Source organism: Equus caballus, chromosome 16 (assembly GCF_041296265.1).
Source record: "Equus caballus isolate H_3958 breed thoroughbred chromosome 16, TB-T2T, whole genome shotgun sequence".
Classification (NCBI taxonomy): Eukaryota; Metazoa; Chordata; class Mammalia; order Perissodactyla; family Equidae; genus Equus; species Equus caballus.
Window position 1 is genome coordinate 77,461,406 of NC_091699.1, and position 14,989 is coordinate 77,476,394.

Here is a 14,989-nt window from a genome sequence, read left to right on the forward strand (position 1 = left end):
TCCTCAAAAATAAATAAATTAATTAATTAAATTTTAAAAAAAGGAATATGGTCAGTACCTACTTAGGAGTTCGCAGTTTATCAGGGGAGCCAAGACCACAAGACAGGCATGGGTATTGCTATATCAGAGGTGTGGAATAGAAGCGGGAGGCAGGATCCTTCCAGCGAGCGGGTGTCAACTGGGGCTCAGAGGTGCATGCGTGTACGTATGGGTGGCATGGCATTCCAGGTGGGGGGAATGGTGAGCTAACAAGCCAAGAGATGTGTAGGGATTCAGTTTAACCCTTTCATGGTTCTCAGACCCAAAGTTAAGCCTGCCTTTCCAGACCAAGGAAACGGCCTCAGATGCCATGTGGCTGGCTAAGGTCATCCTTTAGTTTTGAACTTCACACCTTTTAAAACTGAGGTGTATGTCTAATGATCATAAACTGAAAACTAAAAAGGAATCAATTTAGACAATCAGGCTTAAGCACAAAGGATTCTTAAAAGAACACTACATGTTTCATAGCTTTCTAGTAAAAAATAAAACCCACTAAGACATGAAGTGCATTGCTGACCTTCATTTTTCACTTAAATACAGTGATCTTTTAAGAGAATAAACCAAAAAAACTTCTCACAGCAAATATTTTACATAAATGTAAACATGCACATCTACTTCATAATTAAGCAAAATAAACTTTCAAGCACAAGATTTTAAAAATTATTAAAGAATGAGACAATGAACCCAAGACAGAAATAATAGGAGCAACAAAAATACACATTTCATAACACTTCAATTCAATGGTCTTGTCTTCCAACCTACTGGTTAGCGCCTGAGTTTCAGAAATCCTACCCTCCTTGCCGAACGGACACATCCAATTTGGCTGTACCTAATAGATATCCACATAACAGACTACTCCTCTTCCAAAATAATGGAATAAATACATCTCACACCCCCCCCCCCCCCCCCCGCCACACACACACACACACCCCACTTAGCCAGCTTCTCAAATAGAGAAGTAAGGATTTTGGTATTTTCAAGTTTTCCCACCACTGAAGCACATACATATTAACACCACACACAGAAAAAATGATTTGCTATAGAAATAAAATAACGAGTGGCATCATTACAAATCTCTAGCTTGTTTGTACTAAGTTTCCCCAAATCACGTCTTTATGTGTCTTTACTTTCCATGGCTCCTCGGGTACTTTGGACTTAAGTCTTTACACCTCACCTAATGACCCACAGTATAGCAGCCATTGTATGGGACAAAGAAAAAGAAATTTTAACAATTCAGTTAGACTTCAAAATCATGAAAATCAGCATGGATAGTTTCAGCTGTCTCCAAATGCCTGGAATGTTTTCTCTCTGTCTACCCTCTGTACTCCACTGGTTGGTTTTCTGCCTCCTCCCCAGCAGGCTAAAAGCATCTGAATGTCTATTCCTGTGGACACCCAGGGAACAGAGATGAGAATGATGGTCGCTGCTTTTAAGACTTCACACCAACCAGACTCAAGCAAGAGGAAAGTCAGTATGTACGCACAGCACTCCAGGCGGCTGAAACGAAAGGCAGAGTCCAGGAAGACTACCGCCTACAGAGCCTCGGGAGCAGGACCGGTGGGGAGGGGGAGGAGAGACTGAGAAGGCACAGAGGCAGGAAGAACAAATCCAGTTTGGCTGGCATGAGGGTACTCGTGAGTAATAGTCTGTGAGGCCAAATGCTTGATTTCCAAAAAGAAAAGATTCCTTCCCCTGGTGGGTAAAGCTGGAGGGCGGGGGGAGAGAACCACCGAAGGCTTTGTGCAGAGAACAACACGGGAGCCGTGCTGGAGGAAACGGTGTGGTGCCAAGTGGGATGGATGACGGAGAGGGTCTGAAGCTTGGAAAGCTTGACTCACCAAGCCCCAGTGCCACATGCAAGCATTTCCTATAGAAACAAACAGCTTGACCCGACATGCCAAAAACCACAGTTCTGTCTATATAATCAAGACTCTGGGAGAAAAAATAAAGAGAGGCATAGATAGATATTTTCAGTTCAAGTTCCTGGAACCTGCCCAAGCTTGAGCAAGTTAAGAGCAGTGAGACAATTTCCACATCCAGTAACAATTCAAGTCTCCCAATCGTGACCCTCACCTTCCCTGAGCTGTCATTACAAGGAATTATAAAGCTATTATCAATTCATTATAAATAAGTTCCTATCTGCCATTAAATCCACTGAAACCCCACAATGGGCTGAGAACCCACCCCAGGGTACCAGCATGTACCTATTACCTACCCTTGGTAGAGTGGTGTGAGCGTGCTGCTAGACAATGGCTCCTGGCCCACATCTCCAGCTCACTGGGGTCACTATGTGATGAAACAGGTGACTCTACAAGGCTCAACTCTAACCAAGCCCCCACCACGCATCATCTAATTTCTTTCTAGGTCCAGACTGCCTCCCTCCACTAGCTGGGGAGGCAGAGGCCATCTGAGTGGAGCAACCCGAGGAAGGAAAATCATTTCTCATGTTCTTGATACCCACTGAATCATAGATGGAAATTTCTCAAGACATATTCACCCAAATTACAGAAATGGGCTACTCCATACTAATAACAGGACAATATATCACACATTCACTCAATAGGGAACATTTACTAGCGACCAGTTTCCTGCAACAACAGATTCATTTGGAAACTGCACGTTGCAGAAGGCAATCTTGTGACTTTCTTCTAGTTGTATATAAAAAGTAGAAATTGGTCTGGGCGTCAGGCACAAACAGTGGTACAAAAGCATGAACGGAAATACCTTATCAAAGAATGTGCTCGTTTCATACTGCAGAGCTCCTATCTAGCTTCTGGGTTTTGGAAACCTGCTGCTGGTTCACTTGTTTAGAAAGTTTCTTCACTACACCTCTCACCCACTCCTATCTCCCCCTACTAAAATCCACTGAGTGAAGACCTAGTATGGATCCACATGGAACTAAAAGCCCCGATCACTGAGTAATACGCATCAGCACAGTGGCTGCTGGTTTAATCTGCTCACCCAGCCTCATGTATTTAGGTGTCTGGATCTGAATCTGAGCTAGAAGTACCCAACACTTTTGTCTTTTGGAATCCAATAAAAGCTCCAACGTACATCTGTAAGTCTCATGTATAAGAAGCTCTGGTTCCAATAAATGAGATTCAAGGGAGGGAGCAGTGGGAAAAGCCTGGACTGGGGCCAGGAGACTGGCTGGAAACCAGCTGTTTTTCCCTTATTTGTAAACAAGGAGGCTGAAGTAGCAGAGCTCCAGCTCCGACCCAGCTGACACTCTGGGCTCCATCTTGGAGTCCGTTTCTACACAGGCGTGTCAGGCTGGGTCAGACAAACTTCCTCACCACTTTGTGTCAACAACGTAAAGTGGTTTTAACATACTTCTATGCTGCAGTTTAAGGTTTTCCTCTCTCCTACCCCTCGAAGACTGTGTTTCACTTCACTGGTGCAGGCCACTTGGCCAAACTAGTGGTTGCTGAGGTTTAAAACTAAATCACTAGTCTGGTGAAGATATGGCCTTCGTGTAACCTAGACCAGGGCACATTTGTCTGTTCTTCATTAACAGTGTTAACCAAATAGAAATATAACTGTTAGTTCTTCTATAGATCTACTTAAACTTTGAAACACGAGATTGTTCAAAAATTACATGAGAAATTCACCCATTACCACTAAGTTAAAGACTTGAATATCTGAGAGCTCCGGAGCCTCAAACTCCTACTACAGTCTCTGATCCACGACATTTTCCTCCTGGCAATGGACTCCGTGCTAAAGTAGCCTGGTCTTGCAGCATATTTGTGCACCAAAAAGTTGATTTCAAAAGATCCGGCTCTAGTCATCACTGTCACTGCCAGACTCACTCAACTGCAAGTCATTTCCTATAAAAAGAAAACAGAATCAAACCAAAAGTACACAGTTTAAAACAACATCCCCACAATTTTTTGGTTGACTGCCTTGGCTATCACACCCCAGTAAAACCAGGCCAATTAAATTTAATTAGGGAGGAAAATCAATTTGGCTCAGTGACAAAACTGGTACAGTCAACATTTTTAAAGAAATGCTATTTTTGTTACCTGCAAAGCCCAGCAATGCTCCTTACTGGTATAGAACGGGGAGGAATAGACTAGACAGCTTTTAAATGTGTTAATAAATAGCAAAGAAATATTTACAAATAACTAATTCACTGTCTAGCAGAATTGGTCACATTAAGTTGCTTTATAAAAGCTAAAACACCACCAAATTGGGCTTCCCGTTAAGGAAGCTGACTACCGTTTATACCAATAGTATGCTAATCCAACATGGGCCCTGGTACACCTCTTTTCAGGAAATTCACTTAACTTTAAACCTCAAGTCAGAACAAACGAGCTTCGTAAAGCCTCAAATTTTGGTTTAGCGTGCAGAATTTAGGCTTTGGGAGTGAAGAAGATAAGTACCCCACATTTCAATCTAACGGAACAACAACAGGACCCCAGTTGATATCACTTGGATTACAACAAAAGTGAACTTCTGTATTTCTGAGTTGCTAATCGTTAGGCCACCTCTTCTCAAACTTTGTTCTGAGGGCCCTGGGACCCCTGAGATCCTTTTAGAAGAATCTGAGCCCGAGGTCCTTTCTTTTCTAACTACATATCTGTGTGATGCCAGATTTCCTTTATATATCTCAATCTAAACAACTTATGGCAACAGACTGAATTCAGAAGCAGATGTAAGAATCCAGCTTTCTACTAAGCCAGACCTTAAAGAGATTTGCAAAATTTTAAAGCAACGTTACTCATTGAACTAAATATTTTTGTATTTGGAAAATTTATTTTTCATAAAAAAATGTTATTTTTGCTAGCATGATGGTTTATTATTGTTCTTTTAAATGAATTATTGGATATCTTAAATATATCTCAGTTTTAATTTCTAATATGGTAAATATTGATAGATATAAGCCACACACACAAAAGTTCTTTGGGGTCCTCAATAATTTTTACAATAAAGAGGTCTGAGACCAAAAAATGTGACAACTGCTGTTCTAGACTCAGGGAAGGCAACGGGGGCATGGCAACAGCTGGTCACTCCTAATCAGCACGAGCAAGATCTCTTACAAAGTAAGATGATGTGCATGTAACAGGTCAGTGTAATTGGAGTTGAAAATCCAGCTTTGAAATTTCTTATATAACTGATTTGATCCAGGTTCAAACTGATCCATTTGTTTTTTGGGGAGAAGATTTAATACAGGTTACCACTCAGGAAAACCACCTTATTATTACTTTGTGTATTTTTACATCAGGGTTTAGCAAACTTGTGCTATTTACTGTGATTTTAGGGTTTTTAAGTTGGTTCCGGTTGACAATTTTGGTTTAAATAGTTCTAGTATATAACCTTATTGTATATGAGGTATCCAGAGAGTAAATTCTTGCCATTCAAAGAGCTGAAGGACAAGAGGACCTGGAGCCATAAAGAGCTAAAAGGCGTTACAGGCAGGTAGGTAGATAACACCTACGGTGCCATTTTTTGCTCTTTCCTTCTAGGAGGAAGGAATAATTTAGCAGTGACTGGGCAAAATGAGGAACTGAGTTAAAGCTGCAGTGGCTGTCTGGTACTTTTCCACTATGAATACCAAACTCCCAGTGTGAAACTTCCTAACCCTAACCAAAGGAAAAGAGCATCAAAGTACACCCTGACATCCAGAATCTGGGCCCATATCTTGGGATAGCAGACAATATCCTTAAGTGATACCACAACCATGTTGAACTGACTAAGATAGAAGAGCAGGGCCTAGTGTAGTGGCTCTCCAGTCGGGGTGATTTTGAACCCCCAGGAGACATTTGGCAACGTCTTCAGACATTTTTGGTTAACGTAACTCAGAGAGAAGAGGAGGGTGCTTCTGGCATCTAAAGAATAGAGGCCAGGAATACTCTTAACTACCCTACAAAGCATAGGACAGCTTCCCACAACAAAGACTGATCTGGCCTGAAATGTCTGTAGTGCTGAGGGTGAGAACTATCTTTGCCTATTGCCTCCAGACCTTCCAACCTCCTCAAAGGAAGTCATACCACAGGAGAACATTCACTAGGATTCTGGAGGGAGAAGAGTGTAGAGAGCCAGCACTCTCCCCATCTCCAAACAAAGAAACTTGTTCTCGTTCTTGTTTTTCTCTGCTTTACTATCAACTGCATTGAAAGCCACCCAGACACTACAACGTCGCTTCCTTTCCCTCTTGCCAAAGGCTAGTTGGTCTCCAAATCTATCCTAATGGCACAGGTTCCCAGGTCTGTGGGCTGTGGGACACCACAGCCTGGAGTCACCGTGTTCTTGGGACTGTAAAAAGAACTGGAGGCGGGGGACAGTAAGCTGGCAGGCAGCAACCCTAAAGCCTGGTATATGCAAAAATAAAGAACGTAGCTGGTCATGTTTCAGCATTTCCCAGAATTCATAAAACCTAATTTGTGCCAGTGGGAAAAAAGGAAAGAGAAAGAACAGATTTTAGTTTTCTGCTTCCCTTTTTTACTGTTTGGTAACTTACTCCTTTCTGCTCCAAATTATCTTTGTCAGGATCCTTTCTTATGCCTTAAACATTTTCAGGTTTATAGATTCTTGTGTAAGATAAACAGAGCTGTATCTCCAGCCTGACATGCCACCCCTCTCTCAGCCAGCAAAGGGAAAGCACACTTACTGAGCGTGTTCATGAGCTGGTTGCTTCCCTGCGGCCGGCTGGTTCCGTTGGCGACAGCGGGCCTGCTATTGTAGGGCTGCTGGTGTGAAGGCTGCGGAGGAGATGCAGGGCCGTTGTCCTCACCTCCACTGCTGGAGCTGTCATCATCGCTTCCTGATGAGCTGTCAGAGTCTGAGGAGCTGCTCCCGCTGCTGCTGCTCATCTGTTCAATAATGTCAACTTCGGCCCTCAGCTCTGGAATAAAATGACAGGCCGGGGGTCAGTCTGCAACCATTCTCAAGGCAGCACACTGACCTTCTGCAAACAGTAAATCAGCCAAGCCAACAGCAACAAGGACTAAGTGAAAACGAACTCCTACTTCTCAAGTACTTAGCAATGGACAAACAAAATGACCAAAACCAACACAGGAAAACACCTAACCTGTCTCCAGAGGACAATGGAAACATTAAATTCACCCAGAAAGCAAACTGTTTCGGATAATGACTGTCCTGTGTAAGAAATGAATTGTCTGTTTTGCCTTTATCTACTAAAATTTGTGAATTACAGGATTGAACACCAAATAAGAGAAGTGCAATATCATGCTAAGGGGCTGAACAATATACAACAAGGAATTGGAAGGTGTGAGTGCTTGTTTCGGATCTACCTCTAACCAGCAGGCAGACCCAGGTGGAAGTCAACACATTTTCCAAAACACTCCGGAAGAATGACGGGCCAGAGCAGACAGCCCCTGGGGTCCTTTCCATCTTCCCATGAAAAACGGAGGCTCGCAGGAGGAACCATGGTGACTGAAGAATAATGGTGGACCAATTGCTCCTCAGCCCTCTTTACACATTTGAGGGACAGCCATACCTATCAGGTACTGCATTTTCACAGATGAAAAGCCGGGAAGGAAAGACAGGTTTGAGCTAACCATTTCAATGTCACCGAATACAGTAAGGATACATGACAGGATCCATCCAGAAAGAGGCCAGTTTCCTGTCCAAACACACCATGTGGCCTTAAATGGCTGTGGTTCCCTTAAGCATAAGTGGTAACAATTAACCTCTCATAGTCCAATTCCTGTTCAACTGAGGGGAAACCTTCCATAAGCAGCATTCCCACACCCATGAAGAAAAAACATCAAGAGGCGTAATAACCGCACCGCTAGAGAGTGATGTTTGCTAAAAGACAGTATTTCTATAAGGTGGAAACGGCAAACTCCCAAGGATAACTCTTCATCTTTCCCTGTTTACTAGTATTATGTATTTCATTTTTTTTCATGAAACTTTACAAATACGAAATATGACATTTACCCCCATAACTTCCCAAGAGTCTGGACAACTAAAACCGTCCATCGTATGAGAGAAAAGCCAAAGCAACCTTCTTTGTCTCAGGTATGCATCGGATACAGCCTGAGCAGACCTCTAAATCTTTCTAGGCCAATGGCCATTTCCACTGGTCCTCATGGCACTTTCATATTTACGTATTTCGTGTTAGTACAAAGCACTCGTCATGGTATTTTAAATGTCTCTCTAACCTAGATACTATATGAACACCAGTCCATTTGGTTTTCACTCCCAGCACCTTGGAATTTTCTTTTCTAAAGCCTTAAAGGTATGCCACATCGACCTTTAGATGGCAGTCGTGCTTGTTTAAGTCCTGAGCCTCTAACCAGAAAGCTGCAAAGGCAGCCAATACTCAAGTCACCGTTCCTGAACTCCCTCTTGGCAAATGAGACAAGTGGTAAAAGGCCCCACCTCCATCACCACTGGAACGGTGAACTCTGTAGAAAGTTCTTCAATGGCAGAGAATGCTCATCCCGTCATATCAACATGGCAGCCTTGTGATCTCCACAGAAACACCAATACCCTACTCCAAGTTGCTATCATGGTTCCAGAAAATGCTCCCTACCTCTTTTGATGTCATCCAGCTGAGGTTCAGGTGAGGGGTTATCTTTCAAGGGAGAAGTTTTGGGTCCAACTGGAGGCTTCGTTGGAGCTCTGAATGGCATAGGTGGTGGAGGCGGTGGTGGCTGTGACGGCTGCGGGGGGCGAGAGGGCTGCTGTTCCATTCGGGCTTGGATTTTACTGCTCCCCTCAGCCCTGAAATGAGATACAGACATTACGTCAGAGAAGCAAAAACAGTGGTCCTCACATTTATCCAGGTGACCGAGCACCTGGAAGTCTCTGCAGAATTCCATGCTTTTAACAAACTGCTTCAAAATATTGATATTTATAATTTTATCACATGAACTACTCATTCAACAACTGTCTATTGCATTCCAGTACTGCATTATGCACCAGAGAAACAGAGATGAATAAAACTGGCTTGCTGCCCTCAAGGAGCTCATTTTATAACAAGAAGCAGAGAAAACAGATAGGTAGAATACAATGTCACATGAGAACCCATTTTACTTGCAGAAAGTACAACTACATGACTTGTAAACAATACAGAGCTATAATCACAAGTGTATGAGTTACTAAATAAAACTGGCTCTTGAAATACTGGCCAGTTTGCAAATTTTTCCATTATCTACTTGCTGCTTGCTCATTTTGTGACAATCCAGCTCTTGCTGGCAGACAAGCAAAGCATTCCACCCCAAATTGAGAAGATCCTACCCATTAACTATTTATTTATTTTTGGTTTTTTTTAAGATTTTATTTTTTCCTTTTTCTCCCCAAAGCCCCCCAGTACATAGTTGTATATTTCTCGCTGTGGGTTCTTCTAGTTGTGGTATGTGGGACGCTGCCTCAGCGTGGTTTGACGAGCAGTGCCATGTCCGTGTCCAGGATTCGAACCAACAAAACACTGGGCCGCCCGCAGCGGAGCACACGAACTTAACCACTCGGCCACGGGGCCAGCCCCTCATTAACACTTTATTTTGTAAATGGATCAGCCTAGCACTTTTCAAACTTTAGTGTGCACACAAATTACCTGGGGAGCTCATTAAAATGCAGACTCTGACTTAGTAGGTCTTAAAATTCTACTTCTGCACTTTAAACAAGCATCCAAGTGATAAAATGCTGCTAGTCCCCAGACGACACTGAGTAGTAAGAGAAATGCCCACAACTATCAGCTCTGGGAGGAGTAACACCAACCGCCTGAGGGAGCTGGGTTTAGGGAAATCACAGTCTCACTAATCCCCAGTCTCTGCATCTCTGTGTGTTTCTAAAAAGGAGAACAACAGTACCTTTCCAAAAGCTATTTGCAAAGATTAGATAAGATAATGCACAAAAAAACATCTAGCATAGTGCCTGGCACATGATAACCCCTCAGCAATTGGTAGCTACTTCTATTTTCTTGTGGAATGAGTGAAGAAAAATGGCTTGAGGAAGCATAAACAGAAAAACATAAGGCTATACCACTCTCTTTAAAACTTAATTACTATGTTACAATAATTGCTGTATCACAATGTAACAGAACCACTGGGTTACTTCTACTTGTAGCATGAATTTTTGTCTTTAAAATAAAATCTCCTTGGCTTCATATTAGCTGTGTAATGCCTGTTACATTAAATGTTAAAGAGAGCTCACTATTCCAAAAAATTGGCAAAGTTTTATTTTGGTATTATAATGACCTCAAATATATCTTGTAAAAAATTAATGTTTTCACTCTAATCAAGAATATATATTATTCAATTATTCTTTCATAATTATAAGTCTGTAAACTTAAACTTTATCCCTTAGGTGGTACTATACCAACAATCTTGAGATTAACAGAATTGATTTAACTATAAAGTAAGGCCCTTTCCCCAATGGCTTCCACGTTTCAGGTCTTAAAAGATTATTTCTTTTTATCTCATTTGAGGAAAAGATATTTTATTGATCTGTGTGAGAAGACACAGATGGATTTGCTGAGATTGTTGACAGGACACTGAGTACCCAGATGCTCGCATCCTTATAAAATAACTGAACAGATAATGCAAAGATATAGAAACATCAATCTGTATCTGATTATTCACATACCTTGTTTTCTTGACCTGAATGCTGCTACTGAGCTTTTCCAGCACATATTCCCCAGTGTCATGATTAATAATGAGCACGCAGTCTTTCTGATAAGGCCGTTTGTTCCCCTTGAACACAGTCATTGGTGGTGTGGATCCCTATATGCCACAAAAGAGTACGATGATCAAACTACACACACCAGTTATGAATATCAAAACTGAATTTACAGGAGATCTACCTCATCAAACCAAATTAGAGCGACTGAAAAAGGATAGAATAACTGACTGGTATTTTAACTCTCTCTGACTTCCCAGGCAAAAATAAAGAAAGGGGAAATGATACTATAGCAAGAATCTGACGGTTCAACTGGTTCTAAGAAATCAAGAACGGTTATATTACTGTACATTTTTCCAGGGCTTCAGGAAATGTTACAAATAATGGTAAAGTATGAACTGAGAAAAAGAAAGTAACCATTACTTGTATGACACTGAGTAGAGCTTTCATTATGAGAAGTAAAACTAGTGAGTGATCGCTATATTTCCTTGTAAGTGGAGGGTCCAGGGCTTCCCCCTCATGCCAAGTAAACAACAGAACATTCCCCAAGGGGAGCTCACCATTCTGGTTAGCTCAGAGTACGTACATCGTGCCACCACTCAGCTGCCAAAGCCCTTCACTCGCTATCCCATTGCTCTCAGGCCAAAGACAAAATCTTCAAAGCAGCCAGCCGGCCCTTCAGCCTCACCTGCACCACTCGCCCCTCGCTCTGCAGGCTCCAGAGCAGAAGGGGGATGGCCTTCTCTCAGACCCTCAAGGTCTTTCTCGCAGGGCTTTAACAAGGCTTCTGCCTGCAACATCCTGCCCCTCTCTTTTAACTACTCATGCTTCAAATCTGCTCAAAGCTCACTGCCTGAGGGAAGCCTTGATTTTCTAAAACAAGTGCTATGTTTTCTTGTATTTATTTAAACTCCAGACCATAAGCTCCACAAGAGCAAGAAATGTGCTTGTTTTGTTCAAGATTGTATTCTCCCTGCCTAGTAATGGGCCAGCACACAGTAGATACTCAATTAATATTTGCCAAATACAGGATCTAATCCCCTGTATAGAATCAAAAACTGCTTGGCTCCTTGACTCCTTATTCATACGGTAAAAATTTAGAGTTGGAAGCGACCTTAGGGACCATTTATCCAACCCTTTCATTTTACATTTGGGAAACTAAGGTCCAGAGAGAGATGATGTAACCTGCCAGAGGCAACAGGTAATGAAAGAGCAGCTTGAACTGGCAGACAAGCAAGTCTCCTCAGCACAAAGCTTCCCAGGTCCCCCGTCCAGAGCCTTTCCATTCTATCACCAGTTAGCAAGAATTTCCTGGGCTCCAGGACAGGGCTGTGACATGCAATGACACATGGTCTTAAGCGTATTTTGTCTGATCCCTCGGGCTTTGTGATCAGAGTGCCACCTTGGGCAAGGCTTCAAAAAAGCCTCCCTCTGCAAGGGTTCTCAATTCAGCTTTTAACTGGGTTCCTCATCCCTAAATTAGCTGAATGCTCTAAACTTCTGGTTCCTGCCTGAAACTATCAGCTGCACCTCACCCCTTGCCAGATATACATAAGATGTCAATCCTGTCCTGCGTGCCTGCCTGCACCCTGGCTGGCTGGCCCACACTCCTGAACTGTTGTTGCCGTACGTCAACAGGGCACCTAGGGCTCTTCTCTTTGGAGCTGCTTGGGGGAAAAGCTATGCATGTCTAAAGGAGGGGTTAGGTGTCCCGATAGGAACCTGTCTACTTTGTAGCAAATGGGCAAATGGGAGCTTGGGGAAAATGGCAAAGAATCATTTTTTTATTTAATCATCTGGGAAGCATTAATTCCATCCCACCCTACCTCGGAAAATTCTATTTTTCCTTATGTTGGCGCTTCGAAATCTAGAAATTTTTAAACAGTGGAAATTAAAATTGCAATAACAGAATATGACAAATCACTCTGATGCCACATTAAAAACAACAACAACAAAGGAATAAACTTACAGGGATATGTGGCAGCGTGATTGTGACTTCATCTCCTTTGCCAACCTGAAGCTCTCCTTCACAGGAAGTGTCTATAGATGCTGGCTTAAAGTCATCTAAAGAGAAAGGAAAAACAGCATTTATCCACCTGGTTACTTATACTAAGGGCTTCCTGGGAATTCTCATTTAAGAATTAAAATTTTTTTATCACTCAGGTAAATGGAAAATACTAGTAAATTAGAATTTTTAAAAAACTATTTCATTGTGGAAAACTTCACATATACAAAAACAGAGAGAATCGTACAATGAGCCCCTGTGTACCATCACCCAGCTTCAACAATTACCAACTCTTGGACAATCGTATTTCATCTATACCTCCACATACTTCTCTCATCCCCACTGGATTTTTTTGGGGGCGGGGAAGCTAAAATTTATATACCATTTTATTAAGCAAAGACATTCCCCTTCCCTAAGTGTAGATGAAAATTAATGCCTTATTAGCCATAAAAAGGTCTTTTATTAGCGTTGTTGTAAGGATCAAAAGCAACCGAGCATATTAAAAAGATTCTGTAATTGTAAAACCCTATGTGAAATACGCAAGGCCACAGCATCATATGAGCTGATTTCATTTTGCACAGAACTGTCAAAATTAGGATTTGCCACACTCAAGTTCCACAGCTTTACCAAAGCTACACCCTGTAGATGTTCAGGGCAGACGGGTGAGCTGTATCTCCAAAGGCTAACTGCGCCCATGTTTCTGAATTGCAGTTAAAGTACAACATGAACAGCCATCTTACTCCCTTTTCACACACACCTGCCTCAAACTGCAGGCCAGGTGCATATGTGAAGGGTCTCACTTAAATCCCATGTTGCCCTTCACTCTACTAAAACATCAACTTAGTAAACTGTTCAAGAAATGATGCTCTTATCACATTCCCAATAGCCTCCCTCTGAAAGAGCTGATCTGCTGTCAGTAGGAAGCACAGTAATGGCATGGCAAGTGACCACACAAAGATGGAACTTCATTATTTAACACACCCTCTTCCAATGTGTTGAGTCACATCTACTAGCTCCTTTCACAAAAACAAGTCTCAACCAGAATTAGGGCTACCAAGAGGGAAACCAGGAGCCTGTGAATCACAGAGGGATGCTCAGTCAGCCAATTCCTAACAGCCAAATCTTTACCCAGGACATAGAGTGGAAGCGCCCTCCCTCCACAGAGACTGTAATCATGCAGAAAAAGAAGGTTCAGCATAATAACTATGTTGACATTCCTTGCCTGTTCTCTACTGCTTCCAAACATAGATCAAGCTTTAACTTATTCCAGGCTCACAAATTCTGATCTTATTCTTCATCCACAAGGGACTTGGTGCTGAGGCAAAGGCAGGGTACTATAGGCAACCTCAAAAGACATCAAAGTCAAAAGAGGCACGCAAAGCAGATGGAGGGAGACTCCGCTGGGGCGCAGTGAGGATGCAGATTCTCTGGCTGCAGAGGGGATGAAGCGCAGTGTCAGGGTGGCCAGAATCAAGACGGCGAGGAAAGAAAGCTAGGGAAATAGAAGAAGAGAATGGAATAGGAGGAAGTGGATGAGGCTCAGGAGCAAACAGGAGTCCTGTAAATGTGGAGAACCCCAGTGGGTTATCAGAGAGGTGATGGAGTAGAGACAGAAGAACTGGAGTCTGATGCGGGGTCACAGTCTTTCAGTAATAAAGAGGGGGGAGGTCGGGCATAAGGAAGAGCTGGGTGGGGGAATGAAGAAGAAACGGGCCAATGACCTTCGCAAGAAGAGTTTGAGACAAGGCAGAAGAGTTGGGAGTGACGACACGTTTGGTTTGGGAAGAGTAAGCTGAAAAAAGAAGGGCAAGAATTGAGGTCCCGGAGGATCCGGGCTAAGGGAGAAGGGAGCTGACGTTGGCACCGGTACCCTGGACTCGGGAGGGCCGAGGGAGGAAAGGAGGCAGCGCGGGTGGGAGAGGCGGCTGAGCCGGAGAAGGGGACAGCGGGAAGCGCCGACTTACAGCGAATGGTGTGGAAGGAGGCCCGCGGCCGCTTCTCGAAGCTCTCCCCGAGCAGCAGGCAGTGTTCCTCGCGGTCCAGCAGCGGGTTCGCGGTCCCGTTCATGGCCCCGCACCGGCCTCGCGCCCGGACCGGCGCTCTCCGGGCGCGGCCGCGGCCCCAGCCTCCGGCGCCGGCGTCCGGTAGGACGCAGCTCCCCGGACACGGCTCCGGAACGCACAGCGAGCCCAGCCGGCGGCCAACCGGGGCCGGTAGCAAACCCCTTCCTCCGCGTCGGGCTGCGGAAACACTCTGCGGAAGCCAGGCCGCGGCACTTCCGGCGCTGGGGAGGGACTTCTGGGTCCGGAGCGGAAGTGGCGGGGGCGGGGCCATGAGGGAAGAACTCGGCCGGAGCTT

General features: G+C 43.7%; 1 protein-coding gene across 1 annotated transcript; it reads right to left on the minus strand.

The window, feature by feature from the left end:
- Window positions 1-539: 539 nt before the first annotated feature.
- On the minus strand, window positions 540-14,965 carry EAF1 (ELL associated factor 1). Its single transcript, XM_001495029.7, has 6 exons — window positions 14,596-14,965; window positions 12,596-12,690; window positions 10,594-10,730; window positions 8,540-8,730; window positions 6,650-6,883; window positions 540-3,866 (listed from the first exon to the last, which is right to left on the minus strand). The coding sequence occupies exons 1-6, from the start codon at window positions 14,963-14,965 to the stop codon at window positions 3,820-3,822; spliced, it is 1,074 nt and encodes a 357-aa protein (XP_001495079.3). The 3' UTR covers window positions 540-3,819.
- Between the last annotated feature and the right edge of the window lie 24 nt (window positions 14,966-14,989).

Excerpts from the sequence above, each read along its gene's own strand:
- EAF1 (XM_001495029.7), bottom strand. The coding sequence starts at position 14,965 with ATGGCCCCGCCCCCGCCACTTCCGCTCCGGACCCAGAAGTCCCTCCCC. Across the intron at positions 12,691-14,595 it reads CTCCTTCCACACCATTCGCT|ATGACTTTAAGCCAGCATCT; the intron begins GTAAGTCGGCGC and ends CTTTCTCTTTAG. Across the intron at positions 6,884-8,539 it reads GCTGGATGACATCAAAAGAG|AGCTGAGGGCCGAAGTTGAC; the intron begins GTAGGGAGCATT and ends ATTTTATTCCAG.